Source organism: Garra rufa, chromosome 14 (genome assembly GCF_049309525.1).
Source record: "Garra rufa chromosome 14, GarRuf1.0, whole genome shotgun sequence".
Taxonomy (NCBI): domain Eukaryota; kingdom Metazoa; phylum Chordata; class Actinopteri; order Cypriniformes; family Cyprinidae; genus Garra; species Garra rufa.
Genome location: NC_133374.1, coordinates 41,155,339 through 41,178,899, shown reverse-complemented (window position 1 = coordinate 41,178,899; position 23,561 = coordinate 41,155,339). Strand labels below are relative to the sequence as shown.

Genomic DNA, 23,561 nt, shown 5'->3' with positions numbered 1-23,561 from the left:
AATGTCCCCTTTACTTCTCTCTGAGTCACCCAGCTCCGTTGGGTCTGGATGCGATGGCGCACTCATGGCCCAATATGCGCCTGTAAGCGTTTCCTCCAGTCTCTCTGCTCCCGGGGGTTCTAGCCAGAGTTCGCCAGCAAGGGTCTTGCCTCTTATTGATAGCGCCGCGTTGGCCGAACAGAGTATGGTTCTCGGAGATAATATCTCTCCTCGACGGCTCGCCTTGGGCGAATCCGGAGAGGAGGGACCTTCTATCGCAGGCAGGGGGAACGATATTCCATCCCAGGCCCAACCTGTGGAATCTTCACGTTTGGCCCCTGAGGGGAACCAACTGAGGGACACTGGGCTTTCACCTGCCGTTATTGAGACCATCCTAAGTGCTAGGGCTCCCTCCACTAGGAGGAATTATGCCGTTAAATGGGGTATTTTTGAAAGGTGGTGTGCTGCACACAATGTAGATCCAGTTAACTGCCAGATTGCTTCAGTGCTGGACTTCATGCAAGAGAAATTATCATCAGGCACTTGCCCCGCTACTCTTAGGGTATATGTGGCCGCTCTTTCGGCTTGCCACGCCCTGATTGATGGGGAACCGCTTGGGAGGCACCCTCTGCTCTCCCGCTTCCTTCGTGGGGCCAGGAGACTGAGGCCTCCTGTCAAAACCAAGATCCCTTCTTGGGACTTAGCTATAGTCCTTGAGGGGTCTGGTTGAAACCCCGTTTGAACCTCTAGAATCAGCGTCTGACAAACTTCTGACTCTTAAAATGGTTTTTCTAATGGCAATAACTTCCTTAAAAAGAATTGGGGACATGCAGGCTCTGTCCATCGCGCCATCCTGCTTAGACTTTGCCCCAGGAATGGTGAAAGTGATTTTGCATCCTCATCCTGATTATCTGCCCAAGGTGCCATTCTCGGCTGTACATCCGGTCATTTTAGAAGCCTTCTGTCCTCCACCGTTCACAACGCCGGAGCAGGAGAATTCTCATAGACTGTGTCCAGTCCGCGCTCTTCAGGCTTACGTCCACCGCACTAGCCAGTGGCGTAAGTCCGAGCAACTCTTCGTCTGTTATGGCCCCCATAACAGAGGAGCAGCTGCCACCAAGCAGACCATCTCTCATTGGGTCAGGGATGCTATAGCTCTTGCCTATGAGGCGCGCGGTCAAGCTTCGCCTATAGGCCTTAGGGCTCACTCCACCAGGGGGGTCGCCTCGTCCAATGCGTTGGCAAGGGGTGCTCCCCTACAACAAGTTTGTGATGCGGCAGGCTGGTCCTCTCCGCACACATTCATAAGATTTTATAGCTTGGATGTTCATGCCACTCCGGGCTCTCATGTCCTTGAGTCAACATCACAAGCTAATGTCTAGGCCTTCTTGCGTTCTTGTGAAACACACCTGCACAACCGTAGGAGTCCAGACATATTCAAGCACGGCGGCGTGGGTATTCTCATTCCCAATGCGCTTAGCAGCGCAGCATCGACTGTAGCTTTCAAAAGGGAACAATCTCAGGTTACTTGACTGTAACCTTGTTCCCTGAGAAAGCGGAACGAGATGCTGCGCTACTTTGCCGTGCTGAAGATGTCCCAGGACTGCTCTTCAGACAAAATATCCTGACGATGCACCTGTGGCTCATCTATTTATAGCCTCGTGCGCGTGCACTCCGGTGACGTCACCAACCGAGACTATACTGCCGTTTAGTCAATTATATTGACGTTTTACATACAATATTCACAGCTGGTCACTTCTAAAGACGTTCCCAATGCGCTTAGCAGCGCAGCATCTCGTTCCGCTTTCTCAGGGAACAAGGTTACAGTCAACTAACCTGAGATTGTTTTGGAGAGTGATACAGCATGTTTTTCTGCCATCTACTGGTTTAGAGGAAAATAATATCAAAGGCACCTTTAGTCCCGTTGTGATCTATTGTCACGCCGTAAAGAGGAATGAGGATCCAAAGAGAGACATGAGAGGCAGGAATGCAAAATAATTATTTAATAATTATTTATTACATAAAAGAACATAAATCCAGAACATAAAACTTTAAGACCGGACAAGGTAAACTATTTAAATATAATCAAAGTGGAGTGGTAACTTAACAAGAGAGGTGTACACAATCAAAGAAAAGAGGGATAAGTCCAAATAAGGGCAAAAGGGGAAACCAAATAAACTGAACCAAAGGGGAAGACAAAGGAAGAAACCAAAACATTGGAAACACAGGGGGAAAAACACTAGGAAGATACTGAAAAACAAATCATGACACCTATATATATATAAATATATATATATATATATAGTACTAATTAAATAAATTGTAAATAGTAAATAAAATGTACATTTATAAATTGAGTAAAACTACATAAGGTCCACCAATTTGGCCTAGTGGCAGAATCCAATGGGTGGTCAAAGAAGAAAGCAATCATGCATTTTAAAAAATAAATTCCACTGGTGCACATGTTGTAGCACAAACAGCTATAAAGTATTTTCTATGAGCACACTAAGTCTCATTCACTAAGCATGTGTATGCATACATTTTTGTATTAAAACTCACGTACAAACGTTTTCACTGCATTGCCAGTTTCATAGCTCAGCACTATATTCATTTATACACATACAGTCCATGATATCAGCATCTATAAACAACTTGATTCACTGTAAATTAACCTGTCCAGCCATAAAATGCAGTTAATTTTCAAACAAAAAACACATTTGACAATCGGTCACTTCAAGATTGTGTAGATGTTCCAACACTAGGGGTCACTCTTGGGAGCCCAGAGACCTTGAGAAAAGGCCAATTAAATTAAATACTGCCCACTGCAGAGCCAAATGGCCTCCAGCTTCACCTCTCTGGATGTCCAGCTCCACCTCTGTGTGAACAAATGGGTGGAGTTATGTTTAGGAATAGTGTAAGGGGTAGGGTGTGGTTAGGTGTCTATCTCCACCCATTACCTCCAGCGAGAGAAAGTTGGAGCTCCAGCTACTCTCATATGGCTCTGCAGCGTTAACCCTTTCAATGAAATTGGCGAACAAAATTTGCTGGCTACACCCCGGACATCCGGGTATAATCATGTGAAAATATGTTTATTCTACCCATGAACTCAGCCAGCTGATTTAATCAGAGGTGGAACCAAGTCCTCAAAGAGTTAAAGTTATTGAGATAATTAAGTGACTAATTAAATGGTGATTGTGCATTAGTGATAAACACCAATCCGTATCAAGTACAAGGCCCTTCCCTTTCGGCTGTTTCTGTCTCCTCATATCTTTACCAAAGTTGCTAAGGCTGCTCTTGCCCCCTTGAGGGAAGTGGGCATTTACATTCTCAACTAGGTTTGCACACACAGGAAACTGGTGTTCAAGCACCAAGCCCAACTGGGATTTGGGTCAGCTAGGAACAGTGCAAACTCTCCCCTGCAAAGAGCATCTCTTTTATCGGGGTGTAGAACTGGACCCGGTCGCCATGACAGCACGCCTCACGAAGGATTGTGCTCCTTCAGTGCTGAATTGCTTGCAGAATTTCTCTTCAAATAGTGTCTGTGCGATCAAGTCGACAATATTGCCATGTCACTGTGGGTGGCAGATCAGCGGTGAAGCACAATCCAATTATTAGATTTCTGAGAAGTGTGCAGAGGTTGAATCCTCTGAAACCACGTCTTTTCCTCCTTGGGATCTCTCAGTGGTCCTTCAGGCCTTACAGAGAGATCCGTTTGAGCCCCTTCAGTCAGTCGAGCTTAGTGCTCTTTCTTTCAAGATGGGCTTCCTGACTGTGCTTACTTTTATCAAGAGTGTGTGGGATCTGCAAGTCCTTTCTGGCAGACTCTCAAGTTGTCCTAATACCCCGGCCTGGATATGTGGACAAGATTCCCACTTCTCCCTTTAGGGACCAAGTGCCAGCTATACCTCCTGATGAGGGAGACCCAGACCTGCCTCTGCTGTGCCCGGTGAGAATCCGATTCACATGGCCTGTCGGTCAAAAGGCTTACCATGCCCCTTGAGAGTAGGGGGAAACTCTACCAGGGGCTTTGTTGCTTCATCAGCTTTGGAAAATGGTGACTCACTGGCAGGCATTTTAGAGCTGTGGGCTGAGCTACACCTAATACATTCTCCAGATTCTATAATCTCCAAGTGGTACCAGTTTCTTTCAGAATTCTGGGTGCCACAGCCTGAGTCCAGATGCCTGGTAAGGTATAGAGCAGAGGTTCAACCTACTTCAGCACACCTGCCTGTGCATTTCTAAGCATTCTTGAGGAGCTTTAGGTGTGTTTTTTTTTTTTTTAGGATTGTAGCTAAACTCTCCAGGACAGTGGGTCCTCAGGAAGATGGTTAAATACCTCTGGTGTAGAGCAGGGTTTCTCAAGTCTTGATCAAGCTTACCTACCTTTTTTACTGATTATTAAGACACTGATTAGCATGTTCTGGTGTGTCTGATTAGGGTTAGAACTAAACTTTACAGGAAAGTGAATCTCGTGGGCATGATTTGAGAATCTCTGAGGTGATAATAGGTAGTTGTTGAATTAAGTTCAGTTCCTTCTCTGAACCATGTACTTCACTGTTACAAATTGCTGTATAAAAATGCCAAATATTGACAGTAACATACTGTTTTCTATTAAAACAGTAATATGCCATATAAAACTGTGCATTCTGGTGATACACTATTTGTCATTTTCGAGAAAGTAGCTTGCTGCAATATAACACAAATTAACAGTGTTCAAAGTTGACACTCAAAGGCTGTGTTTCAAATCACACCCTACAGCCTCATTCAGAATATTCTATATGAGTTTACTGGTATAGTCCACCAATGTGTGTGTGTGTGTGTGTGTGTGTGTGTGTGTGTGTGTGTGTGTGTGTGTGTGTATATATATATGTGTATATATATATATATGTATATGTATATATATATATATATATATATATATATATATATATATATATATATATATATATATATAATGAGAACTCAAAGTACTGCTGCCAAAGCTATCACCACATACTGTTGTGAGCAAGATATACTGCTACTGCACATATGAATAAGCCCCACAGCATACATGAATCACCTGGTAGCAGATCTATACAGGTGGAGCTGAGGAAAGTGGAGGGTTTCTGAAGACTTCGGACTGCACAATCTAGAATTTCTACAATCTAGAAAGTACTGCAACTTCGACATTACAAATGTGTAATTACAAATATATTTCAATACATGACATAATTTGATCTAATTTCTACTGAAATGTCTGTTCTAGTTTACCATAAAAACTTGTCAGTACACTTAGTAATACACTTAACCATATTTCAGACACCAGAGGAAATTATGAAATTACATATAAATAAGTACTTCTTATGCAGAAAAAAACCCCACATCTAATTGCATTTAATATATTTAAACCACCATTTATTTTCATGTAGTTGCAATTTACATGTAACTGTAAGTCTGAAAACTTACAAAGTATATTTTTTTCTAAAGTAAAGTATATTTATTTCCATAAATACACATGTACTTTTTCACATGATTGGTATTGTCAAAGTTTCGTCAGAGAGAGGGTAAAGCATAAAAAGTCCAAGGACTACAGACTTTGATTAAGGACAATGATTTAGATTATTCATGCAAGTGGCATAGATGGCACTTTTAATTTCTAAACATCAACAAAAAAAATTCTAGCAAAAGTTACAATATTGAATTTTGTCACAATATTTCCTGATATCATCAAAGCTAAGAAAGTTTTTTCATTTTTTGTTTTAGATATGGACTACATTAATACTACACAGACGGAACCAAAAAACAGCACGAATGTCAACAGCCTGTTCACAAAGCAGATTCTGCCTGTACTCTACACCATCATCTGCTTGTGTGCCTTTATTCTCAATGGACTCGCTGCTTGGATATTCTTCAGGGTCCCCAGTTCCTCAGCCTTAGTAGTTTACCTAAAAAACATGGTGGTGGCAGACATTCTAATGTTGTTTACCTACCCTTGGCGTGTAATGTGCGACCTCGGTTATGGCGGCTTGCAGTTGAAGCTAATAGTTTGCCGCTACACAGCTGTGCTTTTCTACCTCAGCATGTACACAGGAATAACCTTCATGAGCCTCATCAGCTTGGAACGCTACCTGAAAATTGTGTGCAGCACCTCCAGCGTGTCTTCTTTTCTGCATCGCGTTCCAGTAGCAAAGACTCTTGCACTGCTTACTTGGGGAGTCATGATGTTCTTCATGCTGCCAAACACCATATTAACCAACCAGCCCATGCCTGATGTGTTCTCCTGCATGGCCCTAAAAAGCGACCTGGGCCGACGCTGGCACGAAATTTCTGCCCACTTTAACGTTGGAATCTTCTGGGTGGCGTTCCTGCTGATGGTGTTTTGCTACACCTCCATTGCCTGTCACGTGTACCGCTCTTACAAACGTGTGCAGCGGAATAGCTGCGAGGCCAGGCGGAGGTCAAATCGAAGCATCTTTAGCTTGCTGGCTGTGTTTGTCTTCTGCTTTGTTCCCTATCATGTTTGTCGTGTGCCCTACACATATAGCCAAAGGCACAAGGATGATTTAAGCAATCACAGCTGCTTCATTCTATTCCAGGTCAAAGAAGCTACACTCTTCCTATCTGCTCTTAATGTGTGTCTGGATCCTGTCATCTACTTTTTCATGTGCAGGACATATAGAGAGTCGCTTTTGCAGAAGATGTCTTCTGTAAACCGCAAAAACAAGAGGCCTTCAAATGGCCTTCACTGGGTTCAGTATCAGCAATGTGTAAAGACTGAAATACAAAGTAAAACGAGCATTAGCTATTTGCAAGATGGGAAAGATATTTAGATTTGAAACCACATTCCAAGCTGTATCCTTGCATGTAAAAATGCAGCATGAAGAGATGAAATGGAAGGTCTCAAAAAAAAAAAAAAAAAAAAAAAAACACTAAGTCAACCACAGCTCTCAAGTCTATTTACTGAGGGAACGTCAATATAACCTGGGGAGTTAATCTATAAATATAATTTTTTGTTTTTATTTTCTTACCCTCATCTCATTTTAAATAGTTTACTCCTAGAAGTAAATATTGCTGCTGTTTTTGCAGCAATGACATTGAAAAACTATTTTGGTTCCCTGATGAAGCTTTTAATGAACAGTTCTAAAAGGAAACAATTTTTATTATTGTGAAGATAAAACCTTTTCTACTATAAAGTACCTATATTGTAACATTCCGTGGATGTTGAATGTCATAGAACCATGGATTTGTGTGCACTACCTGCTATGGAATATAAACGGTGACACTTTGAATACTATTGAAGATATCCTTTTCTGTACATTAAAAGTGAACAAGAATGTCTCAGTTATGTATGTAACCCTCGTTTCCTGAAGGAGGGAACTGAGATGTTGGGATCCCAGTTCATTGGTTTGTTCCCAGGTGTTGTTGAACGCGAGTGACTGAAAGGGAACTGAGGGTGTCAATCTCCAAAATGATAAAGAAGCTACATTAAATTAAGTCCATATGTTTATATAACAGTCCAAATATCTATGATTCACAGAAAATATTTCAGAATGCAGTTTAAAAACAAAATATGGCCTCATTACAGGATGACAATATCATTATCTTTGTAAATGGCCAAAATAGCAGAAAAGTGACATAAGAAGAATGGCAAGATATTAGACTTATAATACGTTATAACTATAAGGAGGTAATCATACTCTTAAAAGCTATAAAAAAAAAATCATAATATATTATGAATACTCATGAGATGATATAACACATTATAAGGTTTTTTTATAATGCATAATGCATTTATTTTAATACCTTAAGAATACCCTTATAATGTATTATAAATACGGGCTTCATAGAAAGTGTTACCAACATTTTCTTTTAATAATGTACTGAAATGTTTTGAACAAATGCAAAGAGGAACAAATTAATTTGTTCATGAGAGGCTGCATAGGGAATTCTCAAGATTTGTTGAGGATTTAAGAACTTGAGCAGCGGTACTGTAAATGCATTAGAAATCCTTATATGGATGTCTTAATTTAGTCTCGGCTGCTTATGAAACCAGACAAAGAACCAGGTCTGTAAACAGTTATGTGCTGTTGCCTCCACCTGTCATTGCTGGACATCAGGGCAGACCTCGATACAACATTTCAGGAGAGCAAATTTCTCATTTGGTATCCCTGGGAATGAAGTGCCAAGGCTTTGTTATATGGGGGCCTGAAGTTTTTCAGCCTCTGAAGGGAGACATGGCAGGAAAAGTAAAAAACTTGATTAGAAGTATACAGTAAGTGCTTCATTCTAAAACTGATGTTTACAGTAAAGAGCTTAACACTTGATTATTTTAGTGTTCAAATGATTAATGCATTTCATTTTCTTTTCAATTTGTTCATTTTTTTTTTCAACTTTATGGAGGAACATGGTGATTTTGATGCACTTAATGAGCTCCATTTATTGAAATATATATTCATGTTAAGCAAAAAATAGACAAAAAAAGACAAACAGACAGAGCACATTCAACAGAAAAGGTCAAAACAGAATATTTACTTACTGTAGTTTTGTGATGCATGGAAAAATCAATAACACATTGCTATTGCTGTCAGGATTTAGTCTAGTCTGTCATGTCCCTCTGTTTCCAGTACAAATAGTTTAGTCCTTGTTTCCCCCTTTTTGGTTTCAGTCGTGCCCATATTTGTACTTCCCCCTTGTTATCCTTGTTATCTTGTTTGTAGCCACACCCCTGTTTCTGTGTATTTAAGTCTGTGTCTGATCACACTCCAGTGTCTGTCGATAATCATTACTTCTGTTTTGTTTGGCTTTATGTTCCTTAAATAAATGTCAGTGTTTTATTTTACTCCGGTTTCCAGCGTCTGCATCTCCACTCCTCAACCTGCAATAACTGTGACAGATGCCAAGCTTTTTGATTTTACATTGTTACACTTTTTGTCATGGCTTTAAGTTTATCGTTGCAGTTTTCATCAGGGCCGTGCAGAGACCTTTAAAGCGGCAGGTGCTCAAAGTATAAAAAGGGCATCTGAAACAAGGCATTAAAGAGCCCCTAGGGTCCATCACCTCATTGTAGGCATCCAGTTACTTATGTAACAAGTAACAATTTCATTAATAAGACAAATTATGCATTATTTGAAGTTTTAATTGCGTTTCAGAACTCAAACAACTGAATCAGTCATATTTTTTTTCACTATAAAAGGGGCTCCATAAATAGGGCTGTGCTCAAAACATCAGTGCAGCAATACTGTACTGTATATTGTGACACATTCCTTGCTGATATGTGACCATGGACCACAAAACCTGTCATAAGTGTATTTTTTTCTAAATTGAGTAAATAAGCTTTTCATTGATGTATGGTTTGTTATAGGACAATGTTTGTCTGTGATAGGCCTACAACTATTTGAAAACGTGGAAGCTGAGGGTGCAAAACAATCTAAATATTGAGAAAATCACCTTAAAAGTTGTCCAAATGAAGTTCTCAGCAATGCATATTACTAGTTTATTGTATATTTATGGTAGGAAATAATATATATATATATATATATATATATATATATATATATATATATCTTCATGGAACATGATCTTTACTTAATATCCTAATGATTTTTGACATAAAAGAAAAATATATAATTTTGACCCATACAATTTTGGCTATTGCTACAAATATTCCTGTGCTACTTAAGACTGGTTTTGTGGACCAGGGTCACATATATGTATTACTACATTGGCCTCTAGCAGCCAATGCTGTGAAGCAGTTTTGAGAAAGAAACGGAACATAAAAGACCATTTTAATGTTAAAAAGATAAAAAAATATTTTCCTTGGACCTATTCATTTTGATTAGAAATTGCTGTGTATTAAATTGTCAAACCTAAAGATTTTCTTCTCTCTGTTAAACACAATAATAAAGAACAGCTGTTATATTAAACTCTGAGTGGTCACTATTGAAACTATATGTGGCCCCTGATGTATTGTATTGTAAGATTGTAGACAACAGGCTTTATTGCAGAGTATAGAAATAAAACAAACATATTGTCACAGGGAGTCAGACTGAGACGTGCGGATCCATTTGCAGCATTTATTTAGAATCGTCAACAGGCCAGAATAATCACCAGAAAACAGGAACAACGTAGGTAATCCGGGAAACAGTTCGATAGACAGGGAATGGTCGCAATGGCAGGAAGCAGGAATCGTCAACGGGGTACACAGTCCAGAGTCATACACAGAGAATCCAACACAGAGATAAACGCTTAGAATTACGACCATAGGAACAATAAGACCTCGCAAGGAAGTGTGTGTGTCTGTGGCTTAAATGCATGTGGGTAAATGTGAAACAGGTGTGTGCAGCAATCAGTTCAGTGGGAAACAAGGAGCAGCTGTGTGCAGTGATTGGTGCAGTGGCTTATGGGGATTGCAGTCCAGAATGTGTGTGCAAGAGTTCATGATGAGAAAACAGACCAGATACATGACACATATTAAGGAAGGAATTTTATTTCACTATTTAAAATATTTTAAATATCGATTTAAGGCAATTTGTGACCCTTTTTAAGAGCCGCAAAAATAAAATTAACAGTATGAGTAGGATTTGACTATGTACGGTAGAATATTAAGGCATAAAATGGCATGATTTATAATTCAGATACAGCTTCACACAAAACAAAATATCTTATACAATGGAATTTCAGCCTTTATTCCATTAAAAGGGATAAATCGAGTTTATCATTTATTATATTTATTTAAAACTTAAATATTACTGTCTTATTTGTTTAGATTTTTAGAAGGCACATTAACTTCTTTCACATTTACAACTCTGTGTTTGCTGCATAACAACGTAGGTCGATAATTGCAATAATTTGACCATAAAAGAGCTGGAAAAAATTTGGAAAAGAAAAAGTAATTCTCTGTCACAAGGGGGCGCTTTAAGAGCGCTGAAATATTACGGTTTCCCTAGTAACGGCTGTATACAAATCAGCATTAACGCTGTTTTATCAGGCAATACATGAAAATGACAACGACATGTTTCTGAGGACAGTCGGTTCTCTTCAGATACATACATATAAAGACATCAGTGCTGCGTTTTGACTTTGAAACCTACAGCGTGCATATTTATTCAATGACATCATTGCCTTTTGAAGTTTAATCCAGCCCTACAGTCTTTCCGTCCCCAAACGTACGACCTCCTAAATTATAATTAAGTATTTTCTTATACTATTTAACATATTTAAAACTTTTTATGGCCTTAAATTTGATACAACTTAAGTGTGGAGTTTTTAAGGACCTGCAGGTGCCCTCTCCTTTATGATAGCTCGTCGGGCAGCCGGTAAAACATTTTGGTAGCCCGACTGGAAAACACAATAGCCCCGGGACGTCGGGCTAGCGATTTTGCGAGCCCTGCATTACATAAAAAAAAAATAAAAAAAAAAGACCAGACCCAAGGTGCCCATGACAGACCTTTGACAGAAGGGCACTTTGGGCATCTGAGCAAATTACTAATTTGTAAGCAAGTCTACGCTTTTGACATGCATTCATGTGCTTTTGAATTTTAAAACTGGTCAGATGTATAATATATGTGGTTTTGCAGAGGAGAATATAAGCTTTGTGCATGCACTGTCATTGCATAACTGAGTTACATTTTTGCATTAATTATACAAATCAAGCCTGCAAATATTCAAATTCATTTATCTTTCTGTAGCTTCTCACACATCAAGACGCATTTGTTTTTTCACTTTCATTGAAAGCTGGACTACCTACTGGATCAAGGCTTACAAGTAGATATGAAGTAAGTTTAATATGATAAACCAGCTAAATGATGCAGCAAATTAATATTTACAATTATTCAAATAATAGAGTGAAGTGTATACTTATATCATAGTGATATGTCATCATATTGGAATGAAAAACTGACATAAACAGATTGTTCTTGCAATAACCTACCATTTGAAATACAGATACATGCTTTATTGGTAAAGAATTAATTATTCTAGATTTAATGAAGAGATGTTGTTTGTAAATGTGCATGCACAAGGAAAATAATAGTAAATATATTTAAGAAGCTAAATAATAAATTTTCACTATGTGGTGTGTGTGTGTGTGTGTGTGTGTGTGTGTGTGTGTGTGTGTGTGTGTGTGTGAATTTAGATGTATATTTGAGTTTACTTTTTTTAGTAACTATTATATATATATATATATATATATATATATATATTGTAATAATTAGCAAAATAAAATGTAAAACTAATATATTCACATCTAATTTCAAATACAATTTTGATTTATTATTAGAATAATTTTATTTACACCGTACATGTTTATCTTTGTTTATGATGAATGATGCCAGCATGACATCTGTTTCTATGTCAACATATAGGCCTATAAGCTACACAATATAAGAACTTGCTACAAAATTGTTGAACTCCACGGTAACAGTTTAAAATACATTACATCCCATTTACAAACTTGAAAGATTTTTTTTTTTTTTGTCCATCATTTGCATTTTGGCCAGAAACAGACTTGACGGCGAAACAATCATGGCACTGGCCTTTTTTTTTTCAATAATGTCAGAGGTGTCTGGGCTCCAAAGAGAGGCTAGCTTCGACACAACATCCCAGTTTGATGATTTATGATGTTGTACTGTACATCATTGTTGCTCCTCTGTGCCCCACCTTTCTGAAACGCTTCACCTTTCACAAACGCTTCTGAAACGCTTTTTTTACAAAACTCAACGTTGATGGAAATCGAGGTGTTCTCTGATTGGCCAGCTCTCCGGTCCTTAAATGCAGTTTCTAGCCGGTAAAAGTTCTTTCTTTCCATATACATATGGGCAGTGTTACGCTAATCTACTCCCCCCGTAACGTGGAAAAGTGGGGACGTGTATGAACGAGCCATTTTAGGGATGTGTGACTAAGTCTTGACTTTTATTATAAAGATTTATTTGGTTTTGAGACTTTAAGCTTTGCAACTTTACAGATCTTATTTATGCACAAACAGCTTGTAATACTCCAAAGACAAAGGATAACAAGGAACCGCATGTGACCCCTTTAAAAATGAAATTATGGACAAACATTTCTGGGCATTTTGTTTAAAAAAAGTATTATTTTCAAAGTCAGAGTGAGTTAGACCAGTCTTCAAATAAATAAATACATTTTTTTTTTGCTCATATAGATGCTGTCTCCAGTGCCCGCAAACAACACCACTTTCAGCATGAAACCAAACACAACCAACACAACAGAGGTTCTTTGTAAACTCCCTGCTAATGAGGTTTTCATATTTGCATATTCACTGGTGTTTCTCGTCAGTCTGGTGCTGAACTGCATAATGATGCGGGTGTATTTCTGCACCAATCAGAACGTTCAGTCCAGTGTCACAATCTACATGAAGAACCTGGTCGCAGCTGACTTCTTCCTTTGCCTTTGTTTACCTTTGCGAATTGCTGCCTATGCCAATAATTCAAGGATAATGAGCAATATTCACTGCAGCTTTGGATCAACAGCATTCTTTATAAACATGTATGCAAGCATTCTCTTCATGGACTTTATTGCTGCAAACAGGTATTCAACTCATGCTTGCAATTAAATAATTTCCAGCAGCACAAAAATGTGCATTTGTCTTCTCTAGAAACATAAACATTTGTAAGTATTGTAATGTTCCTTCTGCAAAAAAAGTTATTAGTCAAATTGCAATTAAAACTCAGGTAATTTGTTCAAACTAAATAGGGAGCAGAGCTGAGATCCCATAGACAATTAAGTGAGCAAAGATGGCAGATTTTAAATTGCTGTCCTAATACATTATTTATAGTTCATACATTAGTGACTTGAAGGCCCCAATATATTTCAAGCAATCTTGAAGAATGAACTGCTGTAACATAATTTCAAACTAAATTAGACAAAAATGTTAATTTTGGAGTTTGATCCCAAAACAATCTTGTGTCAGACCTGTTATTTGCTTGTGATTTCTTTAATCTGCATGGGGTATGTTAAATATTGAATCTGACTTTGAGGAGTTAGATGCTGCAAATGGTGATGTCTCCACATATACTCCATGTATTCTCTAGACTGTCTGACATCTTGTCTGGTTAATTGATTGCATTTGACTCTGAAGAGTAAAATGTTAAACATGCATGTGGCTCTGAGGAGTTAAATATGGAATGTGTATTACTCCGAAAACATTACTTCAATAGGCCCCACATTTGAACCTCTATACATCAAGCATACAGCTTGTGACTATCAGCTGTCCCATGCCCTAATATCGAAGGAGAAAAAGTATTAGCCCTGACACTGAGATTTTCAGTGGTCTGAGGGAAAACCCACCACAGCATGGTGCTTATTTTTTCTCTCGATGGTTTCAAGGGGCTCTTTGACTAACAGGATTGCAGGATTTCTTTTTTTCTCCAGTGGAATTTCCACCCAGTCTCTGCCCCACACATAAACCCCAACACCTTTCAAAAGTGCAGGATATCAGGACACTAAGCAGCAGTTATGGCAGTTTGCCATGGGAAAATGCTGGGCACTGGCTTTTCCAATCAATCCCCTGGTTGTGTAGTTCGGGCTTTTTCCTGCCAGTTTGCTATGTAATGCTCCCCTCCCCGCTGTGTGAAGTGTGACAGAACAAGATGAATTGGGCTGAGGACTTCATCTTGGATTTTCAGCAGGAGTAATGGTCTTTGGAGCAGTATGTGGAGGAGTTCCTGAGCATCTTACACCTGGTGAGATAGAGCAATTCCATGATTAATGCGTGCATTGTCAAGCCTGCTGGCTGCTCAGAAGTCAAGCCCACTGCCCGTTTAGAGTGATGGCTCTAGCTCGTGACCAGAGTCGAGAAATGACTTTAGCCCCTCACCAGAGTCGATAGATGGCTCTAGCCACTGACCAGAGTGGAGTGATGGCTCTAGCTCCTGACCAGAGCCGAGAGATGGCTCTAGCCACTGACCAGAGTCGAGATATGGCTTTAGCACCTCACCAGTCGAGAGATGGATTTAGCCCCTCACCAGAGTAGAGAGATGGCTCTAGCCACTGACAGGAGTCGAGTAATGGCTCTAGCCCCTGACCAGAGTCGAGTGATGGCTCTAGCTCCTGACCCGAGTCGAGAGATGGCTTTCGGTCCTCACCAGAGTCGATAGATGGGTCTAGCCACTGACTAAAGTCGAGAGATGGCTTTTGCCCCTCAACAGAGTCGAGAGATGGCTTAAGCCCCTCACCAGAGTTTAGAGATGCCTCTAGTTCCTGACCAGAGTCGAGAGATGGCTTTAGCCCCTCACCAGAGTTGAGAGATGCCTCTAGCTCCTGACCAGAGTCGAGAGATGGCTTTAGCCCCTCACCAGAGTTGAGAGATGCCTCTAGCTCCTGACCAGAGTCGAGAAATGGCTTTAGCCCCTCACCAGAGTCAAGAAATGGCTCTAGCCACTGACGAGAGTCGAGAGATGGCTTTAGCTCCTCACCAGAGTCAAGAAATGGCTCTAGCCACTGACCAGAGTCGAGAGATGCTTTAGCCCCTCACCAGAGTCGAGAAATGGCTCTAGCCACTGACCAGAGTAGAGAGATGCTTTAGCCCCTCACCAGAGTCGAGAGATGGCTCTAGCTCCTGACCAGAGTCGAGAGATGGATTTAGCCCCTCACCAGATTTGAGAGATGGCTCTAGCTCCTGACCAGAGTCGAGAGATGGATTTAGCCCCTCACCAGATTTGAGAGATGGCTCTAGCTCCTGACCAGAGTCGAGAGATGGATTTAGCCCCTCACCAGATTTGAGAGATGGCTCTAGCTCCTGACCAGAGTCGAGAGATGGCTCTAGCTCCTGACCAGAGTCGAGAGATAGATTTAGCCCCTCACCAGAGTTGAGAGATGGCTCTAGCTCCTGACCAGAGTCGAGAGATGGCTCTAGCTCCTGACCAGAGTCGAGAGATGGATTTAGCCCCTCACCAGAGTTGAGAGATGGCTTTTGAGAGTCAGAGTGGATGTGGATTTGCATTGCTCAGATGTCAAATTTAGTTTTAAAGTGAAAGCCCAAACTTTGTTTGATGTCAAGATCCAGTGTCATCAAATATCTTTGAAAACAGCATTACCAGCATTACGTGCTGCTGACGTATGTTTACACGCTGTGCCATGTTTGTGAGCAAAGGAACGAACACATATGCGGGGGAGAAGAATTGTTGAATAAAGTTATTTTTGTTCTTTGCACACAAAAAGTATTCTCGTTGCGCATAGAAATTAAGGTTGAACCACTGATGTCACAGAGACTATTTTAACAATGTCCTTGATGAACTATCCCATTAAGTATCCATTTTAAAACTTTCTGTTGATTAATTGGTTCAGTTGATTATCGGCCCTTGTGGTCCAACCTAGTTATCAGAATCAGAAAAAAATGTGGTGTCAAACCCAAAAGGGTTTGCTCCATTAAAGAACTGTGACTGTTCCAAGTTCATACTTCAGGGAGACATTCCCTATAGTATTATACAAAAAGTATATATTATGCAGATTATGTACATGATTGCATATAAATAAAATACTTTTTTGTTAATTTGTTTGTTTGTTTTCAGGTACCTAAAGATTGTCCGGCCAATGGAAACTCATGCTCTGCAGATGGTTCATACCGCCCGCTACATTTCTGCAGCAACTTGGCTGATCTTGTTGGCCTTGTCTTCCATCTACTTAATCCTCTTTCTCCAGAACTTCTTGGGTCAAATTCCTGATGTGTTTACTTGTGAATCCCAGCACAATTCCCAGCTCAGTTTGACCTACAAAATTATCCACTGTATGACCTTTGTAAGCTTCATTTTTGTCCTGGTATCTCTGATTCTGCTATACTGGAAGACTCATCAAAAGCTCAGAGAAGTTCAGTTCTCTTCACAGGTCAGTTCCGAAAGCCAAACATTCAAGAGGTCTAAGAACAACATGCGAGTGCTAGTGGTAATTTTCTGCGTGTGCTTTGTTCCCTATCAACTGGTGAAACTGCCATACATATTCATCAAACCCCTACTGCGTGATTGTACAGCAGTCCACGCGTACTACATCCTGAAGGAGCTCACTGTTCTACTCACAGCACTGAATGCCTCCTTGGATCCACTTATTTACTTTTTCTTTTGCAAAACCTTCAGAGCCCAGTTTAATTTTAGAGGTCGCCAACCTGTCCGTGAATGAGGATTAGATGTTTTTTGTTTTATTGTGTGCAGACCGATCAGTGCATGACAGCAAAGTACAGCGAGATTGATTCAAAAGCACAAGGGAGCTGTCTGCTCTCTTAGATGTCATACAACGGTCGATCTGTGCAGCGCACATTTGTTTATTTTAGGCAACATAGAAATCCTGGCCAGAACATGTCTATAGAAAAATAGCATGTATGGTCAGCATAGGCACCATTTATTTTGCATTTCTTTTTCTCCTGTTTTTGGGTTAGAAAGATTAGATGAGTTTTTGAAAGGCTTTGAGTTAGTTTTAGTCTTTTGTATTTTGTTCATGTTCATTTTATGCACAGTTAGCCGGTACTGGCCCGTGTCCGGCTGCCGAAACTGAGCCGAAATGGCCGGCATCGGGCCGCAATCACGCTGGCATACATTATACAGTTAGCCAGTACTGGCCCGAGTCTGGATTCCAAATGGAAATGTATATAAAATACAGACCTATTTATTTAATTAATAACAAAATTTAAGCGATATTAGCTTATTTTCTAAAGTATACAGCCTACTTGGATATGTGTAACTGTGCATGTAATTAATTGGTTCCTTAAAAACTACAAAAATGTATTATTCAAGATTTCCTCCAGGTTTTTTTAAACAATTTTCTTTCCACAAATATCACACACATGCCACTCACTCTCACCCCCAACCCCAAGTAAGAATGACACAATATAAATACAGTGCAAGAAACATTTATTGAATTTATTATTGAAAAAAAAAACATCAACAAATGCATAAAAACACTATTGAAACTTTTTCTCAGGAGCTCAAGATTTCCTAAAGGAGAGACAATAAATGAAAGAGAGAAAAACAGAGGGCACACATAGTCAGGTCTCAGTGATCTCAGTGGTAAATGGTAACAATATTTGTAGCTTACCTTAGGAAGAAATTATTTTGTTGTAGGGCATGCTCTCTTCTTCCACTATGGCATTCTTATAAACTTCTCGGTTTCTCTCTGCATCACACTGCTGGATTTGCAGAAAATATTTTAAAAAGAAAATTGTCAGTCATATGTGGCACAGTTTGCCTATTTAAACATGAAGCTTAGCATTAAGACCAGGTAGGGAGATGATGAAAAAAAAATCATTTTATGTCAAGTCAAGTCAAGTCACCTTTATTTATATAGCGCTTGTAACAATACAGATTGTGTAAAAGCAACTGCACAGTATTTAAAACAGAACAATAGTGTGTAAGTAACGCATTATTGAAGATAATCAATTTTCAGTTAAAGGCAGTTCATCAATGAATTCAGTGATATCATCATTCAGTTCAGTTCAAATAGTATACGATATCGCTGGAAAATGTCCCCAACTAAGCAAGCCAGAGGCGACAGCGGCAAGGAACCAAAACTCCACAGGTGACAGAAATGGAGAAAAAAAACCTTGGGAGAAACCAGGCTCAGTCGGGGGACCAGTTCTCCTCTGGCCAGACGAAACCAGCAGTTTGGACCAATGTCTGATTGTAGAGAACTCATCAGGATCCTGTGGTGTAGCGCCGATGCCCGTCTAGCTGGCAAGGTCTTCATTGATGATCTGTCTCTGGAGCTCATCTGGTTGACATCCACGGCTATTGAAGTCATCTCTAGATGGTGATCCATGATCTAAGCTGGGTGCGGACTGGATCCGGGGGACTGCAGTGACCATCTGATCTGGATACAGGCTGGGTCTGGTGGCTACGGTGACCTCGGAATAAGAATGAAACAGACTAATATTAGCATAGATGCCATTCTTTTTATGATGCAATGAGTGCATCAGATTTAATGTGAGGTGTTTTCGGGTTCCGGCTGACCTAATTAATGCAGCCTAACAATCCTTTAACGGATTTGAATTATAGGAATGTGTTAATGTTTTATGTGTAAGCCAGGTTAAATAGATGTGTCTTTAATCTAGATTTAAACTGACAGATTGTGTCTGCCTCCCAAACAGTGTTAGGTAGATTGTTCCAGAGTTTAGGCGCTAGATAAGAAAATGATCTGCTGCCGGCAGTTGATTTTGATATTCTAGGTATTATTAAATTGCCAGAATTTTGAGAACGCAGCGGACGTGAGGGACTATAATGCGATAGGAGCTCGCTCAAGTACTGAGGAGCTAAACCATTGAGGGCTTTATAAGTAATTAGCAAGATTTTAAAATCTATACGACATTTTATAGGGAGCCAATGCAGTGCTGACAGAACCGGGCTAATATGCTCATACTTTCTAGTTCTAGTAAGAACTCTTGCTGCTGCATTTTGGACCAGCTGGAGTTTGTTTATTAAGCGTGCAGAACAACCACTCAATAAAGAATTACAATAATCTACCCTTGAGGTCATGAACGCATGAATTAATGTTTCAGCATTTGACATTGATAGCATAGGTCGTAATTTCGATATATTTTTAAGATGGAAAAATGCGGTTTTGCAAATGCTAGAAATGTGGCTTTCAAAGGAGAGATTGCTATCGAATAGGACGCCTAGGTTCCTAACTGAAGACGACGAATTTACAGAGCAGCCATCTAGTATTAGACTGTGTTTTAGGTTATTACTTGTGGAGGTTTTAGGTCCAATAATTAACACCTCTGTTTTTTCAGGATTTAACAGTAAGAAGTTATTCACCATCCAGTTTTTAATATCAGCTATGCATTCTGTATAGTTTTTCGAATTGATATGTTTTGCCGGGCTGCGAAGAGCTGCGTATCATCAGCGTAACAATGAAAGCTAACACCATGTTTCCTGATGATATGTGGTTAAACAGTCATCTTATTCAGACCACTTTTTTTTTTTTTTTGCAGAGTTTATTATGTTGTAGATTTAATTTTAAACTAATAAAATTTTACAGTTTAAAACTTACACAAAGAAAGAATCCTATAAAAGTTTGGGCACCCTGTATGTCACTACTTGGCAATCCACTTATATCACAACTGGTGAAACAATGCAGTTTACAGCTATACAAGTAATAGGGTATTTAAAATGTAACGTAAAATTTCATTAAAATTAATAATAACCACTCACATCACCCTGACTTATTACAACCATCCGATTTCAAGTTCCTAAAATAAATCATATACTTACACATAGCAAAATATAACATTCAATTACTTACATGGCACAGATGCACTCTTTTCAGATGATCTTGACAAATCTGACAAAAAATATGAAAAAGCAATCACAAAAAGATTAGAAGAAGTACAGCAGAAAGGCACACTATACACTATTCACATAAAATGTTCTGTAATTAAATAATTACATTTCACTAGCCACTAATGAAAACATGAATAAAAACTGCTGTATACAAATATTGTGAATTTGTTTGACAGTCAGCTGAAAAAAAAATATATACCTACAAAGCCAAAGATGCTCAATGCTGTGGAGCCTTTGGGGTTAAGCTGCTACTGACACAAAAACAAAGTGGGGAAAATGAGTCAGACAATGCATAAATCTGTACAAATTGAAATGTATTGATTTTTAATAGGTGATTATTTACTTATCAGTGTGTTGAAGATGGCAAATCCAAGATGCAGAATGACTAGATTGATCACTGACAACAATCGGATGACAATCTGAAAAAAAGAAAGATAAATAATATTTTCATTATTAAAATTATTTTATGACTTTTTTTCTTCCCTGTATATGCACGCCTACTCAAAAAACTAATTTTTGTTGTTTGTTCAATTTAAGTAATTAAAATGAGTAGATATGACTTAAATATTGATTAAAATCATTTGAGCTTAATTGAATTTAATTTAGTCAACATAATTTAGAGTAAAATAGGTTTACAATATTTTTTCTAGTTGAGTCAACATGAAAATTTTTTGTTAATGATGAACACCTGCTGTTAACCAAGCTGAATTACCGAAGAACCAAGAACTGACTTCAGCAACAGCCTCAGATGAAATCAACTGAAATAAAAGATACTAAATCTCTCAAGATCTCAGCAGAGGAGGATTAAACCGCTCCACAAATAGTCAAATAGTAGCACCAGCTTCACTCATTAATTACCAGTCTGACCATATTTTTGTCAGAAGATCTTATTGAGAATGGTCAGTTTAAATGTTTTGTTTAGAAAACAATGTCACCATCATGGAGATCAGGGTTAACTTTGGTTGGGCTCTTGACCCTTAACTTACGATATTAGATTTTCTCTGCAATGATACATATGTTGTTGTACAACAATGAGATCAGTGCTCTATGTTGTGCAGTTATCCATTGCTTGTGATGAGACAAATGTAAATTGTCTGATCACTGTTTGCATAAGTTCAATGTTTTGTTTAAATATAGGTTCTATGATACCATAGTTTCAGAGTAATGTATCTCATCTGGTATCGTAAATCAGTTTCATCCCATGTACATGTAAATGTTTTGAATAGCTGCGTCACATAGACACACACATGAAGAATCAGCATATGAATCTCAACAATGGTGACAATCAACAAAATGCTTCACACTGCAATGCATGCTGGGTAACATCATGGTACAAAACTCCTATCATGCTCTGTAGTATGAATATTTATTGTCACCACTGTTGAGATTTGTATGATAAGTGTTCATGTATAAAAGCTTGTGCTGAAACTTCTTTTTTTCTTTACAGCAGACTATAAATGTACACTTTATTATAATTATGAAAAAGAGTTTTTAATTTACTGAAACTTAATTTAAAGTGTCTCATTTGTTATGTTATGTAGGTATAATTTTATTTTGTAAACAGGACAAAAATTTGTGTAGTTTACATTCTGACAAAAAAATGCAATTAATATGGCAATATTTTATTCATTATGCATGGCGAAATTAAATGTAGTTAATCTGACAAGAATTTCTCTATTAGGCATGGCAAAACATTATCAAGTAGGAATGACCAAATTTTAGTTTGTTGTTTTGATTAAATAAATTTATGTTCATCTAACAAGATTACAACAAATCATTTCAAACTGGTTAGATTTTGTTAGAGAAACGCAATTCAATTGGATGGAAAAGTTTACCATAATTTAGTTACGTTCATTCAACACCTTTTTTTTTGTAATTCTTTGTTATTAAAAAAAAACAAGAATTATTATTATTATTATTATCTCATTAGGATAGGCTACATTGGCTTGTCTTTCCGTCTCTTGCTCGCTCTATCTCAAACACAGCAAGAGAGAGAGAGAAAGAGCGCGCGCACGTAAGTGTGCGTCAGTGTCGAGCGCTCTCTCAAATCTATGAGACAACACAACTTAAATCTGATAATGTAATTGTTGAAAATTGTAAAATTAATATATTGGGTAACACTTTATAATAACGTTCAGTTGTAAGTCTTTTATAAGTGATTAGTTAATGATGAAATAATAATTTACAAAACATTCACAAATTATTATTAAGTGATATGCCAACAATTTGTGTATGTTTTGTTAATTCATTTACAAGTCATTTACAAATTAATTTATAAGTAATTAGTAAATGATGAACTAATTATTTACAAAACATTACTATGTGTTTATAAATTATGAATAAGTGATATGTTCATTTTATTGTAAGTACTATGCTAATGATTTACACATCTGTCGTAAATTATCTGAAAAAATGGCATATCATGAAATAATCAAACAGATCCTTAGTAAATGGTTAAAAATTACTAGTTAACCCCTTAACTGTCACCCCCATTTTTTAAGTTTATCCAAACTTAAATTGTAATTCATGAACACTTTGGATCTAAGGTAGGTCTCTTTTTAAAGAAAACAATCAGCAGATTACTGCAGAAGCAGAATAAAAAAAAAAAAGTATTAACAAATTACAGAAGTTTAAATTTACTGTAAACAGAATGCACTGTACAATTTTTATTATATTTTATATAAAATACATATTGTACATAGCAGGTTTTTATCAGTTTGAAGTCTTACATCTAAATAAGTTATTCCAAATTTGAAGTTGATATGAAAAAAATTGAGGTTCCTGTAAAAGTTTGTTTAGGGCGTTATAAAATACTAAATAACCTTATATAATTCATACACTACATGATGCATAGTGCATTAGTGCATAAGTACATAGTGTATAGTGCGTCATTTGGGGCGCAGCTCATGTTTGCCAGAGAAGACATCTTTACCCTCACCAGTCAGCCCTTACATTGCAGTACACACTACAAAGTACACTCAAAAAAATAATTCGGTCTAAAAATAAACTTTATGTAATTCAATTAAATGCTAATTTTCCATGTATTTGGATTACATAGTTTTAATATAAACATATTAATAAACTTAATGTGATTCATATGCATCAGTGATACGTGAATGAAACAGGTAAGGTTTATGTAATTATTCCCAGTGTTAAACAAGCACTGCTCAGTGTTCAGGTGTTTCCACACTACAGAGTGTTCAAGTAGCATTGACACAGTGTTGGAGTTAATGAGATCATTATGTGATGATTGATCATTAATGATGAACACCTGATGAATCATCAATGGAAAGAGAAACACAAGAACTACAGCTGACTTCAACCACA

At 38.2% G+C, this 23,561-nt stretch overlaps 2 protein-coding genes across 2 annotated transcripts; both read left to right on the top strand.

Moving 5' to 3' along the window:
• Positions 1 to 5,723: 5,723 nt before the first annotated feature.
• On the top strand, positions 5,724 to 6,729 carry LOC141284216 (P2Y purinoceptor 14-like). Its single transcript, XM_073817220.1, is given in 2 exon segments — positions 5,724 to 6,701; positions 6,703 to 6,729. Coding segments are annotated over 2 exon segments (1,005 nt in total).
• A 6,541-nt stretch (positions 6,730 to 13,270) lies between these two features.
• Positions 13,271 to 17,082, top strand: LOC141284444 (P2Y purinoceptor 14-like). Its single transcript, XM_073817418.1, has 2 exons — positions 13,271 to 13,500; positions 16,482 to 17,082. The coding sequence occupies exons 1-2, from the start codon at positions 13,271 to 13,273 to the stop codon at positions 17,080 to 17,082; spliced, it is 831 nt and encodes a 276-aa protein (XP_073673519.1).
• Positions 17,083 to 23,561: the final 6,479 nt, after the last annotated feature.